We start from the raw sequence: 18332 nt of genomic DNA on the forward strand, positions 1-18332 counted from the left end.
AGGAGCTACAGACTCTAGATCGAGTACAGACTGGGTGAAACCAACCATAGGCTAACTCAGGGTTAATAAGGAGCTACAGACTCTAGATCGAGTACAGACTGGGTGAAACCAACCATAGGCTAACTCAGGGTTAATAAGGAGCTACCTGCTCTAGATCGAGTACAGACTGGGTGAAACCAACCATAGGCTAACTCAGGGTTAATAAGGAGCTACAGACTCTAGATCGGTACAGACTGGGTGAAACCAACCATAGGCTAACTCAGGGTTAATAAGGAGCTACAGACTCTAGATCGAGTACAGACTGGGTGAAACCAACCATAGGCTAACTCAGGGTTAATAAGGAGCTACAGACTCTAGATCGAGTACAGACTGGGTGAAACCAACCATAGGCTAACTCAGGGTTAATAAGGAGCTACAGACTCTAGATCGAGTACAGACTGGGTGAAACCAACCATAGGCTAACTCAGGGTTAATAAGGAGCTACCTGCTCTAGATCGAGTACAGACTGGGTGAAACCAACCATAGGCTAACTCAGGGTTAATAAGGAGCTACCTGCTCTAGATCGAGTACAGACTGGGTGAAACCAACCATAGGCTAACTCAGGGTTAATAAGGAGCTACAGACTCTAGATCGAGTACAGACTGGGTGAAACCAACCATAGGCTAACTCAGGGTTAATAAGGAGCTACCTGCTCTAGATCGAGTACAGACTGGGTGAAACCAACCATAGGCTAACTCAGGGTTAATAAGGAGCTACCTGCTCTAGATCGAGTACAGACTGGGTGAAACCAACCATAGGCTAACTCAGGGTTAATAAGGAGCTACAGACTCTAGATCGAGTACAGACTGGGTGAAACCAACCATAGGCTAACTCAGGGTTAATAAGGAGCTACAGACTCTAGATCGAGTACAGACTGGGTGAAACCAACCATAGGCTAACTCAGGGTTAATAAGGAGCTACAGACTCTAGATCGAGTACAGACTGGGTGAAACCAACCATAGGCTAACTCAGGGTTAATAAGGAGCTACCTGCTCTAGATCGAGTACAGACTGGGTGAAACCAACCATAGGCTAACTCAGGGTTAATAAGGAGCTACCTGCTCTAGATCGAGTACAGACTGGGTGAAACCAACCATAGGCTAACTCAGGGTTAATAAGGAGCTACCTGCTCTAGATCGAGTACAGACTGGCTGAAACCAACCATAGGCTAACTCAGGGTTAATAAGGAGCTACAGACTCTAGATCGAGTACAGACTGGGTGAAACCAACCATAGGCTAACTCAGGGTTAATAAGGAGCTACCTGCTCTAGATCGAGTACAGACTGGGTGAAACCAACCATAGGCTAACTCAGGGTTAATAAGGAGCTACCTGCTCTAGATCGAGTACAGACTGGGTGAAACCAACCATAGGCTAACTCAGGGTTAATAAGGAGCTACCTGCTCTAGATCGAGTACAGACTGGGTGAAACCAACCATAGGCTAACTCAGGGTTAATAAGGAGCTACCTGCTCTAGATCGAGTACAGACTGGGTGAAACCAACCATAGGCTAACTCAGGGTTAATAAGGAGCTACAGACTCTAGATCGAGTACAGACTGGGTGAAACCAACCATAGGCTAACTCAGGGTTAATAAGGAGCTACCGACTCTAGATCGAGTACAGACTGGGTGAAACCAACCATAGGCTAACTCAGGGTTAATAAGGAGCTACCTGCTCTAGATCGAGTACAGACTGGGTGAAACCAACCATAGGCTAACTCAGGGTTAATAAGGAGTGTGATGTCACGAGAGGCTACACAGCTTTCAGCGGGATTGCTCAAGTAGTGCAAGGAGACCAGGTTCAACCAAAACAAGGATTTTATTAAAGGTCTTGGGAAACTAACGAAAGTATAACACAATTCTGTTCTCTGGTGGCTCTTTAAGGGTTAACAGTTCAGGGATGTCTCTTCCACATCCAAAATCATAACTCTCCCTCGCTCAAATAACTTTTCCCCAGTCTTACTGTATTCCACGTTGCAGCTAGTGGCCAACCCAGCAAAACGTCCTTCCAAATGTCCCACACGTATTTCCACAGGTGCATATATCCAAAGGTGAGTATTTCCCAAAGGTAAGTATCTCCAAATCCTTATATTCCTCATGGAAGTGGACGTGCAGCACTCTTGTCCTCCAGAGAGCCCAGCTTGGAGACTGTGTCTCTTCACTTCCCAAACCTTCAGCTCATCAGCTCCTGATTGGTTTCAGCTGCGTGGGAAGATTGGCCATAGAGGGTTGGAGTTCCCGACCATACCAGCAGATGGAGCCATAGCTGTCTGGGTTTGCAGCCATCTCAGGGGGATGTACCGTCCCTCCAGGACACAGCCTCTCGTGACATCACAGGAGCTACCTGCTCTAGATCGAGTACAGACTGGGTGAAACCAACCATAGGCTAACTCAGGGTTAATAAGGAGCTACCTGCTCTAGATCGAGTACAGACTGGGTGAAACCAACCATAGGCTAACTCAGGGTTAATAAGGAGCTACCTGCTCTAGATCGAGTACAGACTGGGTGAAACCAACCATAGGCTAACTCAGGGTTAATAAGGAGCTACAGACTCTAGATCGAGTACAGACTGGGTGAAACCAACCATAGGCTAACTCAGGGTTAATAAGGAGCTACAGACTCTAGATCGAGTACAGACTGGGTGAAACCAACCATAGGCTAACTCAGGGTTAATAAGGAGCTACCTGCTCTAGATCGAGTACAGACTGGGTGAAACCAACCATAGGCTAACTCAGGGTTAATAAGGAGCTACCTGCTCTAGATCGAGTACAGACTGGGTGAAACCAACCATAGGCTAACTCAGGGTTAATAAGGAGCTACAGACTCTAGATCGAGTACAGACTGGGTGAAACCAACCATAGGCTAACTCAGGGTTAATAAGGAGCTACCTGCTCTAGATCGAGTACAGACTGGGTGAAACCAACCATAGGCTAACTCAGGGTTAATAAGGAGCTACCTGCTCTAGATCGAGTACAGACTGGGTGAAACCAACCATAGGCTAACTCAGGGTTAATAAGGAGCTACCTGCTCTAGATCGAGTACAGACTGGGTGAAACCAACCATAGGCTAACTCAGGGTTAATAAGGAGCTACCTGCTCTAGATCGAGTACAGACTGGGTGAAACCAACCATAGGCTAACTCAGGGTTAATAAGGAGCTACCTGCTCTAGATCGAGTACAGACTGGGTGAAACCAACCATAGGCTAACTCAGGGTTAATAAGGAGCTACCTGCTCTAGATCGAGTACAGACTGGGTGAAACCAACCATAGGCTAACTCAGGGTTAATAAGGAGCTACCTGCTCTAGATCGAGTACAGACTGGGTGAAACCAACCATAGGCTAACTCAGGGTTAATAAGGAGCTACCTGCTCTAGATCGAGTACAGACTGGGTGAAACCAACCATAGGCTAACTCAGGGTTAATAAGGAGCTACCTGCTCTAGATCGAGTACAGACTGGGTGAAACCAACCATAGGCTAACTCAGGGTTAATAAGGAGCTACCTGCTCTAGATCGAGTACAGACTGGGTGAAACCAACCATAGGCTAACTCAGGGTTAATAAGGAGCTACCTGCTCTAGATCGAGTACAGACTGGGTGAAACCAACCATAGGCTAACTCAGGGTTAATAAGGAGCTACAGACTCTAGATCGAGTACAGACTGGGTGAAACCAACCATAGGCTAACTCAGGGTTAATAAGGAGCTACCGGCTCTAGATCGAGTACAGACTGGGTGAAACCAACCATAGGCTAACTCAGGGTTAATAAGGAGCTACCTGCTCTAGATCGAGTACAGACTGGGTGAAACCAACCATAGGCTAACTCAGGGTTAATAAGGAGCTACCGGCTCTAGATCGAGTACAGACTGGGTGAAACCAACCATAGGCTAACTCAGGGTTAATAAGGAGCTACCTGCTCTAGATCGAGTACAGACTGGGTGAAACCAACCATAGGCTAACTCAGGGTTAATAAGGAGCTACCGACTCTAGATCGAGTACAGACTGGGTGAAACCAACCATAGGCTAACTCAGGGTTAATAAGGAGCTACCTGCTCTAGATCGAGTACAGACTGGGTGAAACCAACCATAGGCTAACTCAGGGTTAATAAGGAGCTACCTGCTCTAGATCGAGTACAGACTGGGTGAAACCAACCATAGGCTAACTCAGGGTTAATAAGGAGCTACCGACTCTAGATCGAGTACAGACTGGGTGAAACCAACCATAGGCTAACTCAGGGTTAATAAGGAGCTACCTGCTCTAGATCGAGTACAGACTGGGTGAAACCAACCATAGGCTAACTCAGGGTTAATAAGGAGCTACCTGCTCTAGATCGAGTACAGACTGGGTGAAACCAACCATAGGCTAACTCAGGGTTAATAAGGAGCTACAGACTCTAGATCGAGTACAGACTGGGTGAAACCAACCATAGGCTAACTCAGGGTTAATAAGGAGCTACCTGCTCTAGATCGAGTACAGACTGGGTGAAACCAACCATAGGCTAACTCAGGGTTAATAAGGAGCTACCGACTCTAGATCGAGTACAGACTGGGTGAAACCAACCATAGGCTAACTCAGGGTTAATAAGGAGCTACCTGCTCTAGATCGAGTACAGACTGGGTGAAACCAACCATAGGCTAACTCAGGGTTAATAAGGAGCTACCTGCTCTAGATCGAGTACAGACTGGGTGAAACCAACCATAGGCTAACTCAGGGTTAATAAGGAGCTACCTGCTCTAGATCGAGTACAGACTGGGTGAAACCAACCATAGGCTAACTCAGGGTTAATAAGGAGCTACCTGCTCTAGATCGAGTACAGACTGGGTGAAACCAACCATAGGCTAACTCAGGGTTAATAAGGAGCTACCTGCTCTAGATCGAGTACAGACTGGGTGAAACCAACCATAGGCTAACTCAGGGTTAATAAGGAGCTACCTGCTCTAGATCGAGTACAGACTGGGTGAAACCAACCATAGGCTAACTCAGGGTTAATAAGGAGCTACCTGCTCTAGATCGAGTACAGACTGGGTGAAACCAACCATAGGCTAACTCAGGGTTAATAAGGAGCTACCTGCTCTAGATCGAGTACAGACTGGGTGAAACCAACCATAGGCTAACTCAGGGTTAATAAGGAGCTACCTGCTCTAGATCGCAGTACAGACTGGGTGAAACCAACCATAGGCTAACTCAGGGTTAATAAGGAGCTACCGCTCTAGATCGAGTACAGACTGGGTGAAACCAACCATAGGCTAACTCAGGGTTAATAAGGAGCTACAGACTCTAGATCGAGTACAGACTGGGTGAAACCAACCATAGGCTAACTCAGGGTTAATAAGGAGCTACCTGCTCTAGATCGAGTACAGACTGGGTGAAACCAACCATAGGCTAACTCAGGGTTAATAAGGAGCTACCTGCTCTAGATCGAGTACAGACTGGGTGAAACCAACCATAGGCTAACTCAGGGTTAATAAGGAGCTACCTGCTCTAGATCGAGTACAGACTGGGTGAAACCAACCATAGGCTAACTCAGGGTTAATAAGGAGCTACCTGCTCTAGATCGAGTACAGACTGGGTGAAACCAACCATAGGCTAACTCAGGGTTAATAAGGAGCTACCTGCTCTAGATCGAGTACAGACTGGGTGAAACCAACCATAGGCTAACTCAGGGTTAATAAGGAGCTACAGACTCTAGATCGAGTACAGACTGGGTGAAACCAACCATAGGCTAACTCAGGGTTAATAAGGAGCTACAGACTCTAGATCGAGTACAGACTGGGTGAAACCAACCATAGGCTAACTCAGGGTTAATAAGGAGCTACAGACTCTAGATCGAGTACAGACTGGGGTTGGATATGTTCATTTAAAAGAAATTAGACCAAGATACCTGTCATAACAACAACAGGCGTTACAAAATCAAAACACAACTCAATCTTGAGATGTAGTTAATTAATATTTACAGTAGAAGTACATGGTCCCCTGTAGCTCAGTTGGTAGAGCATGGCGCTTGCAATGCCAGGGTTGTGGGTTTGATTCCCACGAGGGGGCCAGTATGAAAATAATTAAAAATAATGGATAAGAGCATCTGCTAAATGATTTAAATGTAATGTCATGGTTGAGAGGACACAGAGAGAGAGAGCGCACACAAAAAACGATACATACCTCGGCCTAAACATCAGCTCCACAAAGCTGTGAACGATCTGAGAGACAAGGCAAGAAGGGCCTTCTATGCCATCAAAAGGAACATAAAAAAGTTGACATACCAATTAGGATCTGGCTAAAGATACTTGAATCTGTTATAAAACCCATTGCCCTTTATGGTTGTGAGGTCTGGGGTCCGCTCACCAACCAAGAATTCACAAAATGGGACAAACACCAAATTGAGACTCGGCATGCAGAATTCTGCAAAAATATCCTCAGTGTAAAACACCAAATAATGCATGCAAAGCAGAATTAGGCCCATACCCGCTAATTATCAAAATCCAGAAAAGAGCCGTTAAATTCTATAACCACTTAAAAGGAAGCGATTCCCAAACTTTCCATAACAAAGCCATCACCTACAGAGAGATGAACTTGGAGAAGAGTCCCCTAAGCAAGCTGGTCCTGGGGCTCTGTTCACAAACACAAACAGACCCCACAGAGCCCCAGGACAGCAACACAATTAGACCCAACCAAATCATGAGAAAACAAAAAGAAAATTACTTGACACATTGGAAAGAACAAACAAAAAAACAGAGCAAACTAGAATGCTATTTGGCCCTAAACAGAGAGTACACAGTGGCAGAATACCTGACCACTGTGACTGACCCAAACTTAAGGAAAGCTTTGACTATGTACAGACTCAGTGAGCATAGCCTTGCTATTGAGAAAGGCCGCCGCAGGCAGACCTGGCTCTCAAGAGAAGACTGGCTATGTGCCCACTGCCCACAAAATGAGGTGGAAACTGAGCTGCACTTCCTAACCTGCCAAATGTATGACCATATTAGAGACATATATTTCCCTCAGAATCACAAAGAATTCGAAAACAAACCCAATTTTGATAAAGTCCCATATCTATTGGGTGAAATACCACAGTGTGCCATCACAGCAGCAAGATTTGTGACCTGTTGCCAAAAGAAAAGAGCAACCAGTGAAGAACAAACACCATTGTAAATACAACCCATATTTATGTTTATTTATTTTCCCATTTGTACTTTAACTATTTGCACATTGTTACAACACTGTATATATACATAATATGACATTTGAAATGTCTTTATTATTTTGGAAGTGTAATGTTTACTGTACATTTTTATTGTTTATTTCACTTTTGTTTACTATCTACTTCACTTGCTTATGGCAATGTTAACATAAGTTTCCCATGCCAATAAAGCCCTTAAATTGAATTGAGAGAGAGAGAGAGAGAGAGAGAGAGAGAGAGAGAGAGAGAGAGAGAGAGAGAGAGAGAGAGAGAGAGAGAGAGAGAGAGCGGAGAGAGAGAGAGAGAGAGAGAGAGAGAGAGAGAGAGAGAGAGAGAGAGAGAGAGAGAGAGAGAGAGAGAGAGAGAGAGAGAGAGAGAGAGAGAGAGAGAGAGAGAGAGAGAGAACAGAGAGAGAGACAGAGAGAGAGACAGAGAGAGAGAGAGAGAGAGAGAGAGAAGACAGAGAGAGAGAGAGAGAGAGAGAGAGAGACAGAGAGACAGAGAGAGAGAGAGAGAGACAGAGAGACAGAGAGAGAGAGAGAGAGAGAGAGAGAGAGAGACAGAAGCATTGCCTGGCTGTCAGACGCACACAACTCTTCTCCGTAATCTGACTTCCCTGGAGACTGGGTCTCTGAATATTAAGTGACATCACTGCAAACCCGAGTAGTTCGTGTTCTCTCTCCCGCTCCCTCCCTCCCTCAATCAGATAAATTCACTGATCTACTTTCACTTATAAATAGCACAACACTGAAGGAGAAGCAAAATCAAGATGGAGCCTGACTACTACACAAACATAAATAACCTGACACATTAAAACCACTGGAAGTCTTCTCCCAAGGTGCAGGTTATGGCAGGGACAACAGAGTATCCAAAACATAGGATAACCGCAGACAAGGAAGACAACAACCGGAAGGTCAATCATCAACTTTCCTAGTGTGCGATTTTTTACATGCATTTAAAAACATAACACTCCCACCATCATGCAAAGAAATCACGTCTTCTGACCTCAAATGGGACTTCCGGGATAAGAAAACACAAAATAAGAACCCAGCGACTTACTTCTCTGGCAGTGCTTGTGCGTCCAGCAGCGTTCGTTGAAGTTTCCATTGATGGTGGTCTGTTGACAGGTAGCCTTCCCCTTGGCCAGCGCTCCGGGACACACGTCCCCGCACTCCCTGTCGTTCTTATTGGACACGATATAGTTGTCCTCCACCGTATCCAGGATCTTGGACCAATCCAGGGTGGAGAGGTAGCAGAGGTCCGGGTTCTTCTCGATCCTCACCGCTCCTCGGGTGATGTTCATCAGGCTATGGAGACCGATATCCCTCAGCTGCAGCATTTCAAAGAAGACCAGAGCGTAGTTGAAGAACAGGTTGTTACCTCGGATCACGGTGAGATTGGGGAAGAGGTCTTTGAGGCTCTCCATTCCGTAGACCCTGAACAAGAGGAGGAAGTCTGTGACCACGGTCAGTTTGGGGTAACTGAGACCCCTGAAGTCCTCGGGTTTGGTCTTGAACATGAGTAGGATCTTCAGGTGGCCCTCGATGACCGTGCAGTTCTCCAGGGAGCGCAGGTTGGTCACGTTGTTCCGGATGTCCTTGCTGCAGCAGATTCCCGGGGAGACTTCAGGGGACGAGGAGAAGAAAGGAACAAACTGATTAGAGATGGGATTAACTCAAGGATAGCATACAAAAAAATAAATAGTCATTTTTTTGGTGTGGTCCTCTGTAGCTCAGCTGGTAGAGCACGGCGCTTGTAACGCCAAGGTAGTGGGTTCGATCCCCGGGACCACCCATACACACAAAAAAAAAAAAAAAAAATGTATGCACGCATGACTGTAAGTCGCTTTGGATAAAAGCGTCTGCTAAATGGCATATTATATTTTGGTGTGCTGTCCATCTCATTTCTATGGACTTCATTAACCAAGATTCAGCAACCAACCACTTTAGAGGAATAACCTATTATCCTATTCATGCAACGTTAATGATCAATTAGGCTCTGCCAGCGAGAATTTGGCCTCACTTGAAATATATTAAAGAATTAGCCAATCAGCATTGAGCTGAGCTCAACTGTGGGTTGTCCTGGTGCAGCAAAATGCCACCCAAGGGAGGCCAGTTTGGATTTGGCTTCAGACCAATCAAATAAATTCCTAAGCAAAACGTAATTTTCAGAAAAACGTGTGTGTTTCTGGTCTGCTTGTGTTGATGTCCTGCAGTAGCTAGCTTGCTAAATTGGCCCTTTCCTAAGCCATGGATGGAGATGGGGATTTGGACTTGTGGTTTTGACTTAATTCTCTGTACAGACCAATGATTATGACGGCGATTCTGATCTAACCATAAATTAATATGTTGTGCCACTGGCCTGAGACAATTGAAGTTCAATATGTAGCCTAGATGTAGCCTAGTAGGCTCACGTTAACTAGCTAGCTAGCTAATTTAGCTGGTTCATTGCTGCCCATGCGAGGAACTTAGGCTAGTAGCAAGCATTTTAGCTAGGTAGCCTATGACAACAAAAACTAAAAGTGAACTGTATGACAGAGCCATTCACCGTTTTGCCAACATGAAGGAGAGGAGGATGGCATTGGTGTTCAACTAGTCTACAAGTAGGGTGAGTCAACATTTGTTTTACACACACACACACACACACACACACACACACACACACACACACACACACGCACACACACACACACCATGGACAACCACACGATACTGTATTTAGCAACATTGGACTAAATTGTTTTTAGTATCGTTAAGTTTTGTTTTCAGTGTATTAAACTAAGCATATATAGCCCCGATGATTTGATGACGTTTAAATGTTTAAGTTTAAATGGTGCTGGAATAGCGGAGGCAGTGCTCCTGTTGTCTTTGCGCTGACTTGCGGTAACTCTGTGGTTCTAATTCAGTAGTTGTTTAGTAAACTGTCGAAAACATCAACTTGCTTGATCATGCTGCAGGTCATATAACTGTTTGTTACATGCAATAATGGCTTTGTGGACTTTACCGGACAGATGGTGCTCTCCGGTTTTGTGATGAAACAAAGGTAGGTGTAGTTGAATCTATTCCGTGACTGTCGTCTTTTTGTTGTCACGGCCTTATTGTATATCACGGGTGGCGTATTTACGAATGGGTTATAGAGCAAACAACGCAATTATCACAACATAGGTTGTAATATGGCTTCGTGATTTTACACAATTACCACTACTGACAGATACAACCTACGAAACAGCTAATTCATGAGATGGTTGTACAGTACGCTATGCATAGTTTAGAGAAAGTTGACTGCGCACAGTGAATTGTGTAGTATTTTGTTGCAAAACCAGTTTTGGGGTAAAGTAAAATAATGAGACCAAGGCCTAGAATCAAAATAGACCAGAATAGTCTGGATTGAGAGAATAAACTATATCACAGCAAAATATGTGGTTATGTATCTTGATTTGATGAAACCCATGCCTCTCTGACAGTTGGTTCAGCAACCATATATCTGGCTTTTACCAATGATACGCTCTTACCCACATTCTAATATAGGGCACTATCATTGACTGTTACTACCCACATTCTAGTATTGAGTGCTGTCATTGGTTGTTGCCCACATTCTATTCTAATATGGAAGCTAGCGCTGTCATCAGAGTCAAGTTGTGTTCATCTCTGACTACTTTAATCTTATTTGGTATGGGGCTGAAGCTATAACTTTGGTAACTAAATCAATCCATTAGCTAAACACCAGCTAATGTATTTAAATATGCGTTGTGTATGGGCTAATCTCGGTAACGCTGAACTAAAATCTCACTTAATTTGGTCAGATGCTCAATTTATGTTACGTAGTCTGTCCAATAGGGATTATGCAGGTTTTTTTCGTCAACAGCTAGCCTAGTTCTATGGATTATAGGGCTGGGAATTGCCAGGAACCTCACAATACGATATTATCACAATACTTAGGTACCGATACGATGTGTATTTTGATTTTCATGATTCTATATGTATTGTGATTCAATACTGTGATTGTATTGCGAATCCACAGTCCAAACATATTGCTCACCATATGTCTGCTGCACAGGGACAAGAGAGAGCCATTAGTTGAAAAACGAGTTTTGATCAGTCATGGAAATAAAAGTGCTGAAAGCAAATTGGCTCCCTAATTAAAAGGAAGATAAAAGAACAAGCTATGAAGGAAAAATACAGTGGTTTTGGTGCAGGCACAGCCAACTAGCGCAATAAATTATATTGCGGTATTGTCCAGACGATATCGAAACTGTATCGACTTTATGCACCAGATTCATGCACTTGTCCCCTATTCTCTTAAGCCTCAGTCGATCTATAACAGCCCTTTTCCCCCAAATTACTAACAGCAGTTCTGAGCATAAAAAAAACTAAACAAGTTTGTTACATTTTTTATTGTAGGACACAAGACTCTACCTCAGCTGTGTGTGTCCTGTACCTGGGGCCAACTGCTCAGTCGGGTGTCTGATAGGTGAAGGAGCTAGCATACTAAGCAGAGCCCTACAACTCTTTATGGCAGGATTTTACACCTTGTGTTGCATAACAGTGCAGGACACACACACACAGAGTAAGAGAGAGGGAGAGAGCTAGTGAGACAGAGAAAGAGAGAGAGAGGGAGAGAGCTAGTAAGACAGAGAAAGAGAGAGAGAGGGAGAGAGCTAGTAAGACAGAGAAAGAGAGAGAGAGGGAGAGAGCTAGTAAGACAGAGAAAGAGAGAGAGAGGGAGAGAGCTAGTGAGACAGAGAAAGAGAGAGAGAGGGAGAGAGCTAGTGAGACAGAGAAAGAGAGAGGGAGAGAGCTAGTGAGACAGAGAAAGAGAGAGAGAGGGAGAGAGCTAGTGAGACAGAGAAAGAGAGAGAGAGGGAGAGAGCTAGTGAGACAGAGAAAGAGAGAGAGAGGGAGAGAGCTAGTGAGACAGAGAAAGAGAGAGAGAGGGAGAGAGCTAGTGAGACAGAGAAAGAGAGAGAGAGGGAGAGAGCTAGTGAGACAGAGAAAGAGAGAGAGAGGGAGAGAGCTAGTGAGACAGAGAAAGAGAGAGAGAGGGAGAGAGCTAGTGAGACAGAGAAAGAGAGAGAGAGGGAGAGAGCTAGTGAGACAGAGAAAGAGAGAGAGAGGGAGAGAGCTAGTAAGACAGAGAAAGAGAGAGAGAGGGAGAGAGCTAGTGAGACAGAGAAAGAGAGAGAGAGGGAGAGAGCTAGTGAGACAGAGAAAGAGAGAGAGAGGGAGAGAGCTAGTGAGACAGAGAAAGAGAGAGAGAGGGAGAGAGCTAGTGAGACAGAGAAAGAGAGAGAGAGGGAGAGAGCTAGTAAGACAGAGAAAGAGAGAGAGAGGGAGAGAGCTAGTAAGACAGAGAAAGAGAGAGAGAGGGAGAGAGCTAGTGAGACAGAGAAAGAGAGAGAGCGAAACTGAAGGAGTGAAGTGGAAGTGTTGAAACATGAGGTAGGAGGACAGGACAGGGGGTTGGTGTGTCTGGGTGGCAGTAAGCTGAGGTAGGAGGACAGGACAGGGGGTTGGTGTGTCAGGGTGGCAGTAAGCTGAGGTAGGAGGACAGGACAGGACAGGGGGTTGGTGTGTCAGGGTGGCAGTAAGCTGAGGTAGGAGGACAGGACAGGGGGTTGGTGTGTCTGGGTGGCAGTAAGCTGAGGTAGGAGGACAGGACAGGGGGTTGGTGTGTCAGGGTGGCAGTAAGCTGAGGTAGGAGGACAGGACAGGGGGTTGGTGTGTCTGGGTGGCAGTAAGCTGAGGTAGGAGGACAGGACAGGGGGTTGGTGTGTCAGGGTGGCAGTAAGCTGAGGTAGGAGGACAGGACAGGGGGTTGGTGTGTCTGGGTGGCAGTAAGCTGAGGTAGGAGGACAGGACAGGGGGTTGGTGTGTCAGGGTGGCAGTAAGCTGAGGTAGGAGGACAGGACAGGGGGTTGGTGTGTCAGGGTGGCAGTAAGCTGAGGTAGGAGGACAGGACAGGGGGTTGGTGTGTCAGGGTGGCAGTAAGCTGAGGTAGGAGGACAGGACAGGGGGTTGGTGTGTCAGGGTGGCAGTAAGCTGAGGTAGGAGGACAGGACAGGGGGGTTGTGTCAGGGTGGCAGTAAGCTGAGGTAGGAGGACAGGACAGGGGTTGGTGTGTCAGGGTGGCAGTAAGCTGAGGTAGGAGGACAGGACAGGACAGGGGGTTGGTGTGTCAGGGTGGCAGTAAGCTGAGGTAGGAGGACAGGACAGGGGGTTGGTGTGTCAGGGTGGCAGTAAGCTGAACCAGACAGAGATAGATACAGATAGATACACAAGGAGGGAAAGGCAGTCAGTCAGTGACCCCTGGTAGCAGCCAGGACAGTCAGTCAGTGACCCCTGGAAGCAGTCAGGCCGGCCAGTCAGCAAACGACCCTTGGAAAGCCAGGCCACCACAGCTACACGTTTGGGATGCAGCCAATGTGGACACTCGCTGCATCCCAAATGGCACCCTATTCCCTATATAGAGCCCTATGTGTCCTGGTCAAAAGAAGCGCACTATACAGTGAGGGAAAAAGGTATTTGATCCCCTGCTGATTTTGTACGTTTGCCCACTGACAAAGAAATGATCAGTCTAGAATTTTAATGGTAGGTTTATTTGAACAGTGAGAGACAGAATAACAACAAAAAAATCCAGAAAAGCGCATGTCAAAAATGTTATAAATTTATTTGCATTTTAATGAGGGAAATAAGTATTTTACCCCCTCTCAATCAGAAAGATTTCTGGCTCCCAGGTGTCTTTTATACAGGTATTGAGCTGAGATTAGGAGCACACTCTTAAAGGGAGTGCTCCTAATCGCAGCTTGTTACCTGTATAAAAGACACCTGTCCACAGAAGCAATCAATCAATCAGATTCCAAACTCTCCACCATGGCCAAGACCAAAGAGCTCTCCAAGGATGTCAGGGACAAGATTGTAGACCTACACAAGGCTGGAATGGGCTACAAGACCATCGCCAAGCAGCTTGTTGAGAAGGCGACAACCGTTGGTGCGATTATTCGTAAATGGAAGAAACACAAAAGAACTGTCAATCTCCCTCGGCCTGGGGCTCCATGCAAGATCTCACCTTGTGGCGTTGCAATGATAATGAGAACGGTGAGGAATCAGCCCAGAACTACACGGGAGGATCTTGTCAATGATCTCAAGGCAGGTGGGACCATAGTCACCAAGAAAACAATTGGTAACACACTACGCCGTGAAGGACTTAAATCCTGCAGTGCCTGCAAGGTCCCCCTGCTCAAGAAAGCACATATACAGGCCCGTCTGAAGTTTGCCAATGAACATCTGAATGATTCAGAGGAGAACTGGGTGAAAGTGTTGTGGTCAGATGAGACCAAAATCGAGCTCTTTGGCATCAACTCAACTCGCCTTGTTTGGAGGAAGAGGAATGCTGCCTATGACCCCAAGAACACCATCCCCACCGTCAAACATGGAGGTGGAAACATTATGCTTTGGGGGTGTTTTTCTGCTACGGGGACAGGACAACTTCACCGCATCAAAGGGATGATGGACGAGGCAATGTACCGTCAAGTCTTGGGTGAGAACCTCCTTCCCTCAGCCAGGGCATTGAAAATGGGTTGTGGATGGGTATTCCAGCATGACAATGACCCAAAACACAAAGCCAAGGCAACAAAGGAGTGGCTCAAGAAGAAGCACATTAAGGTCCTGGAGTGGCCTAGCCAGTCTCCAGACCTTAATCCCATAGAAAATCTGTGGAGGGAGCTGAAGGTTCGAGTTGCCAAACGTCAGCCTCGAAACCTTAATGACTTGGAGAAGATCTGCAAAGAGGCGTGGGACAAAATCCCTCCTGAGATGTGTGCAAACCTGGTGGCCAACTATAAGAAACGTCTGACCTCTGTGATTGCCAACAAGGGTTTTGCCACAAAGTACTAAGTTATGTTTTGCATAGGGGTCAAATACTTATTTCCCTCATTAAAATGCAAATACATTTATACCATTTTTGACATGCGTTTTTCTGGATTATTTTGTTGTTATTCTGTCTCTCACTGTTCAAATAAACCTACCATTAAAATTATAGACTGATCATGTCTTTGTCAGTGGGCAAACGTACAAAATCAGCAGGGGATCAAATACTTTTTTCCCCTCACTGTATAGGGAATAGGGTGCCATTTGGGATGGACATCTCTCTGCCAGAGCCAGGCCTGTAGTATTTATATCCCAGCATTCCCAATTGAGAATCTAATCCAGTCCAGTGTGGTGACAGTGACTAGTGTTGGAAACTGGACCAATGCAGCCTTGGTCAAAAGTAGAACACTATATAGGGAATAGGGTGCCATGTTGGATGCACTGATAGGGGTTGCCTGGCCACAGCTGACGGAGTGTGGTAGTAAGGTTTTTATCAGATCTGAACTGTAGGCCCAACTGAACAAGATAACTCTGGTAACTCTTGAGAGACAAATGATTCACCTGTATCAGAATCAAATCGTGATTAATCTGCACCAGAATCAAATCGTGATTCACCTGTAACAGAATCTATATGGTGATTCACCTGTACCAGAATCTATATGATGATTCACCTGTACCATAATCTATATGGTAATTCACCTGTCCCAGAATCTATATGATGATTCACCTGTACCAGAATCTATATGGTGATTCACCTGTCCCAGAATCTATATGATGATTCACCTGTACCAGAATCTATATGGTGATTCACCTGTACCAGAATCTATATGATGATTCACCTGTACCAGAATCTATATGATGATTCACCTGTACCAGAATCTATATGATGATTCACCTGTCCCAGAATCTATATGATGATTCACCTGTACCAGAATCTATATGATGATTCACCTGTACCAGAATCTATATGATGATTCACCTGTACCAGAATCTATATGATGATTCACCTGTACCAGAATCTATATGATGATTCACCTGTAACAGAATCTATATGATGATTCACCTGTAACAGAATCTATATGATGAATCACCTGTCCCAGAATCTATATGATGATTCCAGTGTTTCCCCTATATGGTGGGGGGGGGACGTTTTCAGTGTAATCTTAAAACGACTAAAGACAGATGATCTAAAGTATGTAGAAAATATAATGGAGCAATATATTTTTTCATAAAATAATCTTTGAGATCTAACGATCACCCCCCAAAAAATACACAGTCAGGGAGAATCTAAAATTCCCAAAATATCAAAATGTAATTAGACTCGAATAAATACTTGCTGTAGGCCTATATGCGCTGAACTATAGTGCAGTAAACAAATTGTGTTGCCATGACGAAGTATCCCACTGGGCACACCACGTCATTGCAACATGGAGAATTGGGTAATATTAGGTAGATACGTTGATCAATAAGATTCCAAACTATTTTCACCCACTCAAAAATACAGCCAAAAGTTTGTTGAATTCCCAATGTGTTATCACTATGCTTTCAACCATCTAAAAGCACAAACAAATGTGACTAGTTTCAGGAAACTAGGCATGTGTCGCACGTCACTACTTCACAGGAGCGCCATTTGAACGTAAACTATTTTTGTTACCAAAATGCGTTTTTTGGCAGAAATGCATTCTGGAACGTGTGAACTTTCATGTGCCTTACTAACAAACTTGTATGCCATCTGTAAATACGAATAACATTGTTAAATTACGAGCCTAGTTGGTTTAGCCATGGAAAAAGACAGCAACCTTCCCGCTAGCCATGATTGCCTGAGATAATGAGTGGGCTGGACATGCCGAGAGATGAGTTCGGATTGGTCTGCCATGTAGCACTCTTCTGTCTATAATATGAGCTGGTCAGTATGTGTAGGTAATCCTTTCTAACACAGCTTTTTTTTTTAAGATATCACGTAGTAGAACTGCATAAGTGTTGCTCTCCACTTTCTGGAGGACCGAGTTTTGAAATCAGTGGAATTAGAGTATGATAGCTAAGGAGATGGATAAAATTCTGGCATTTGATTGCAAATATGCAGACGGAGTTGAAAAGAGAACACACAGAAATCTCCGGATTAAATCTTCATACTAATGGCAACCATGGCATCCGTGACAGAGAGGGAGAAGCGTCCATCCATGTATACGGGTAAGAGAGTCTAGCTAGCTACATTTTCAGATATTACATTTTCAGATAGGCAAGTAATTTTGTCAGAAAGTTGTTTTCATTTCAAGTTAAAGTGTACTGTTAGCTAGCTAGCTAACGTTAGCTGGCTGGCTAGCTAGCTAACATTACATGTATGATCTGTGTAGTAATATTATTCGTATCTCAGAGCCAGAATTTACGAACGCTCAACACCCGTTGAATATGGCCGGTGTCAGTAAACGTTGACAAAAAAAGTTGCCAGCAGCACAGTTGCAGTCACCAATGCACTGGATAACATAAAAACTGCCTAACCAGCTCTGCTAGGGCGAGTAAAATTGTCAATTGTGTCTGGAAGTAGCTAGCAAGCTAGCCAACGTTAGCCAGTTAGCTTAGGTGCTTGACTGATATTGTTAGGTCAGAACGCCCGGATCAACCCTAATTTTCATCCAGAGCGTCCAGTGTGTGCTCAGAACGCTCCGAGAGCAAAAAGCTCTGAGTTTACGAACGCCCAGAGCACACTCTGGCAATCCAGATTACATTTACGAACACACCCGTAGTATAAACGGGGGGCCAGTATGAAAATATATATATATATATATATATATAGGTATTCACTAACTGTAAGTCGCTCTGGATAAGAGCGCCTGCTAAATGACTAAAATGTAAAATGTAAATGTAATAAAACCAGCCTTTAGTCTTGAAATCTTTGGTTGTTTAGTACATGGCCTCACATGTGAATCCTTAAAGAGATTGGTGGGGCTAATGCTTAAGAGGGTGTGAATGATGCTGAATGGGTGTAGACAAAGAAGAGCTCTCCAGTAGGTTTACCAAAACATTCAAGGTCCATTTTCTCAAAAGGGAGGTTACAAGTTTATCAACTTTCAAAGCAGATTTACTTTCCCATTGTTCCTCAAATGTAGTGTATGACATACCATTTTCTAGCTCTGAGTCTCTACTTTTATCCAATGTAAAAAACACAATTTCAAATTTTGCTACATAAGACCGAATCGAGCCAGTCGGTCACAAATTCCAATGGAAAATGAATGTCAGATTTTTGGTTTAGTTATCACCTAA

At 44.7% G+C, this 18332-nt stretch overlaps 1 protein-coding gene across 1 annotated transcript in view; it reads right to left on the reverse strand.

The window, feature by feature from the left end:
- insra (insulin receptor a) overlaps positions 1-18332 on the reverse strand; it is a 158128-nt gene that overhangs the window by 116942 nt on the left and 22854 nt on the right. The window contains exon 2 of the mRNA XM_045205955.1: positions 8266-8829. Within this exon, the coding sequence (XP_045061890.1) occupies positions 8266-8829 (564 nt within the window). The remainder of the gene's footprint in view (positions 1-8265; positions 8830-18332) is intronic.

The sequence above is a fragment of the Coregonus clupeaformis genome, chromosome 21, assembly GCF_020615455.1.
Source record: "Coregonus clupeaformis isolate EN_2021a chromosome 21, ASM2061545v1, whole genome shotgun sequence".
NCBI classification, from domain to species: domain Eukaryota; kingdom Metazoa; phylum Chordata; class Actinopteri; order Salmoniformes; family Salmonidae; genus Coregonus; species Coregonus clupeaformis.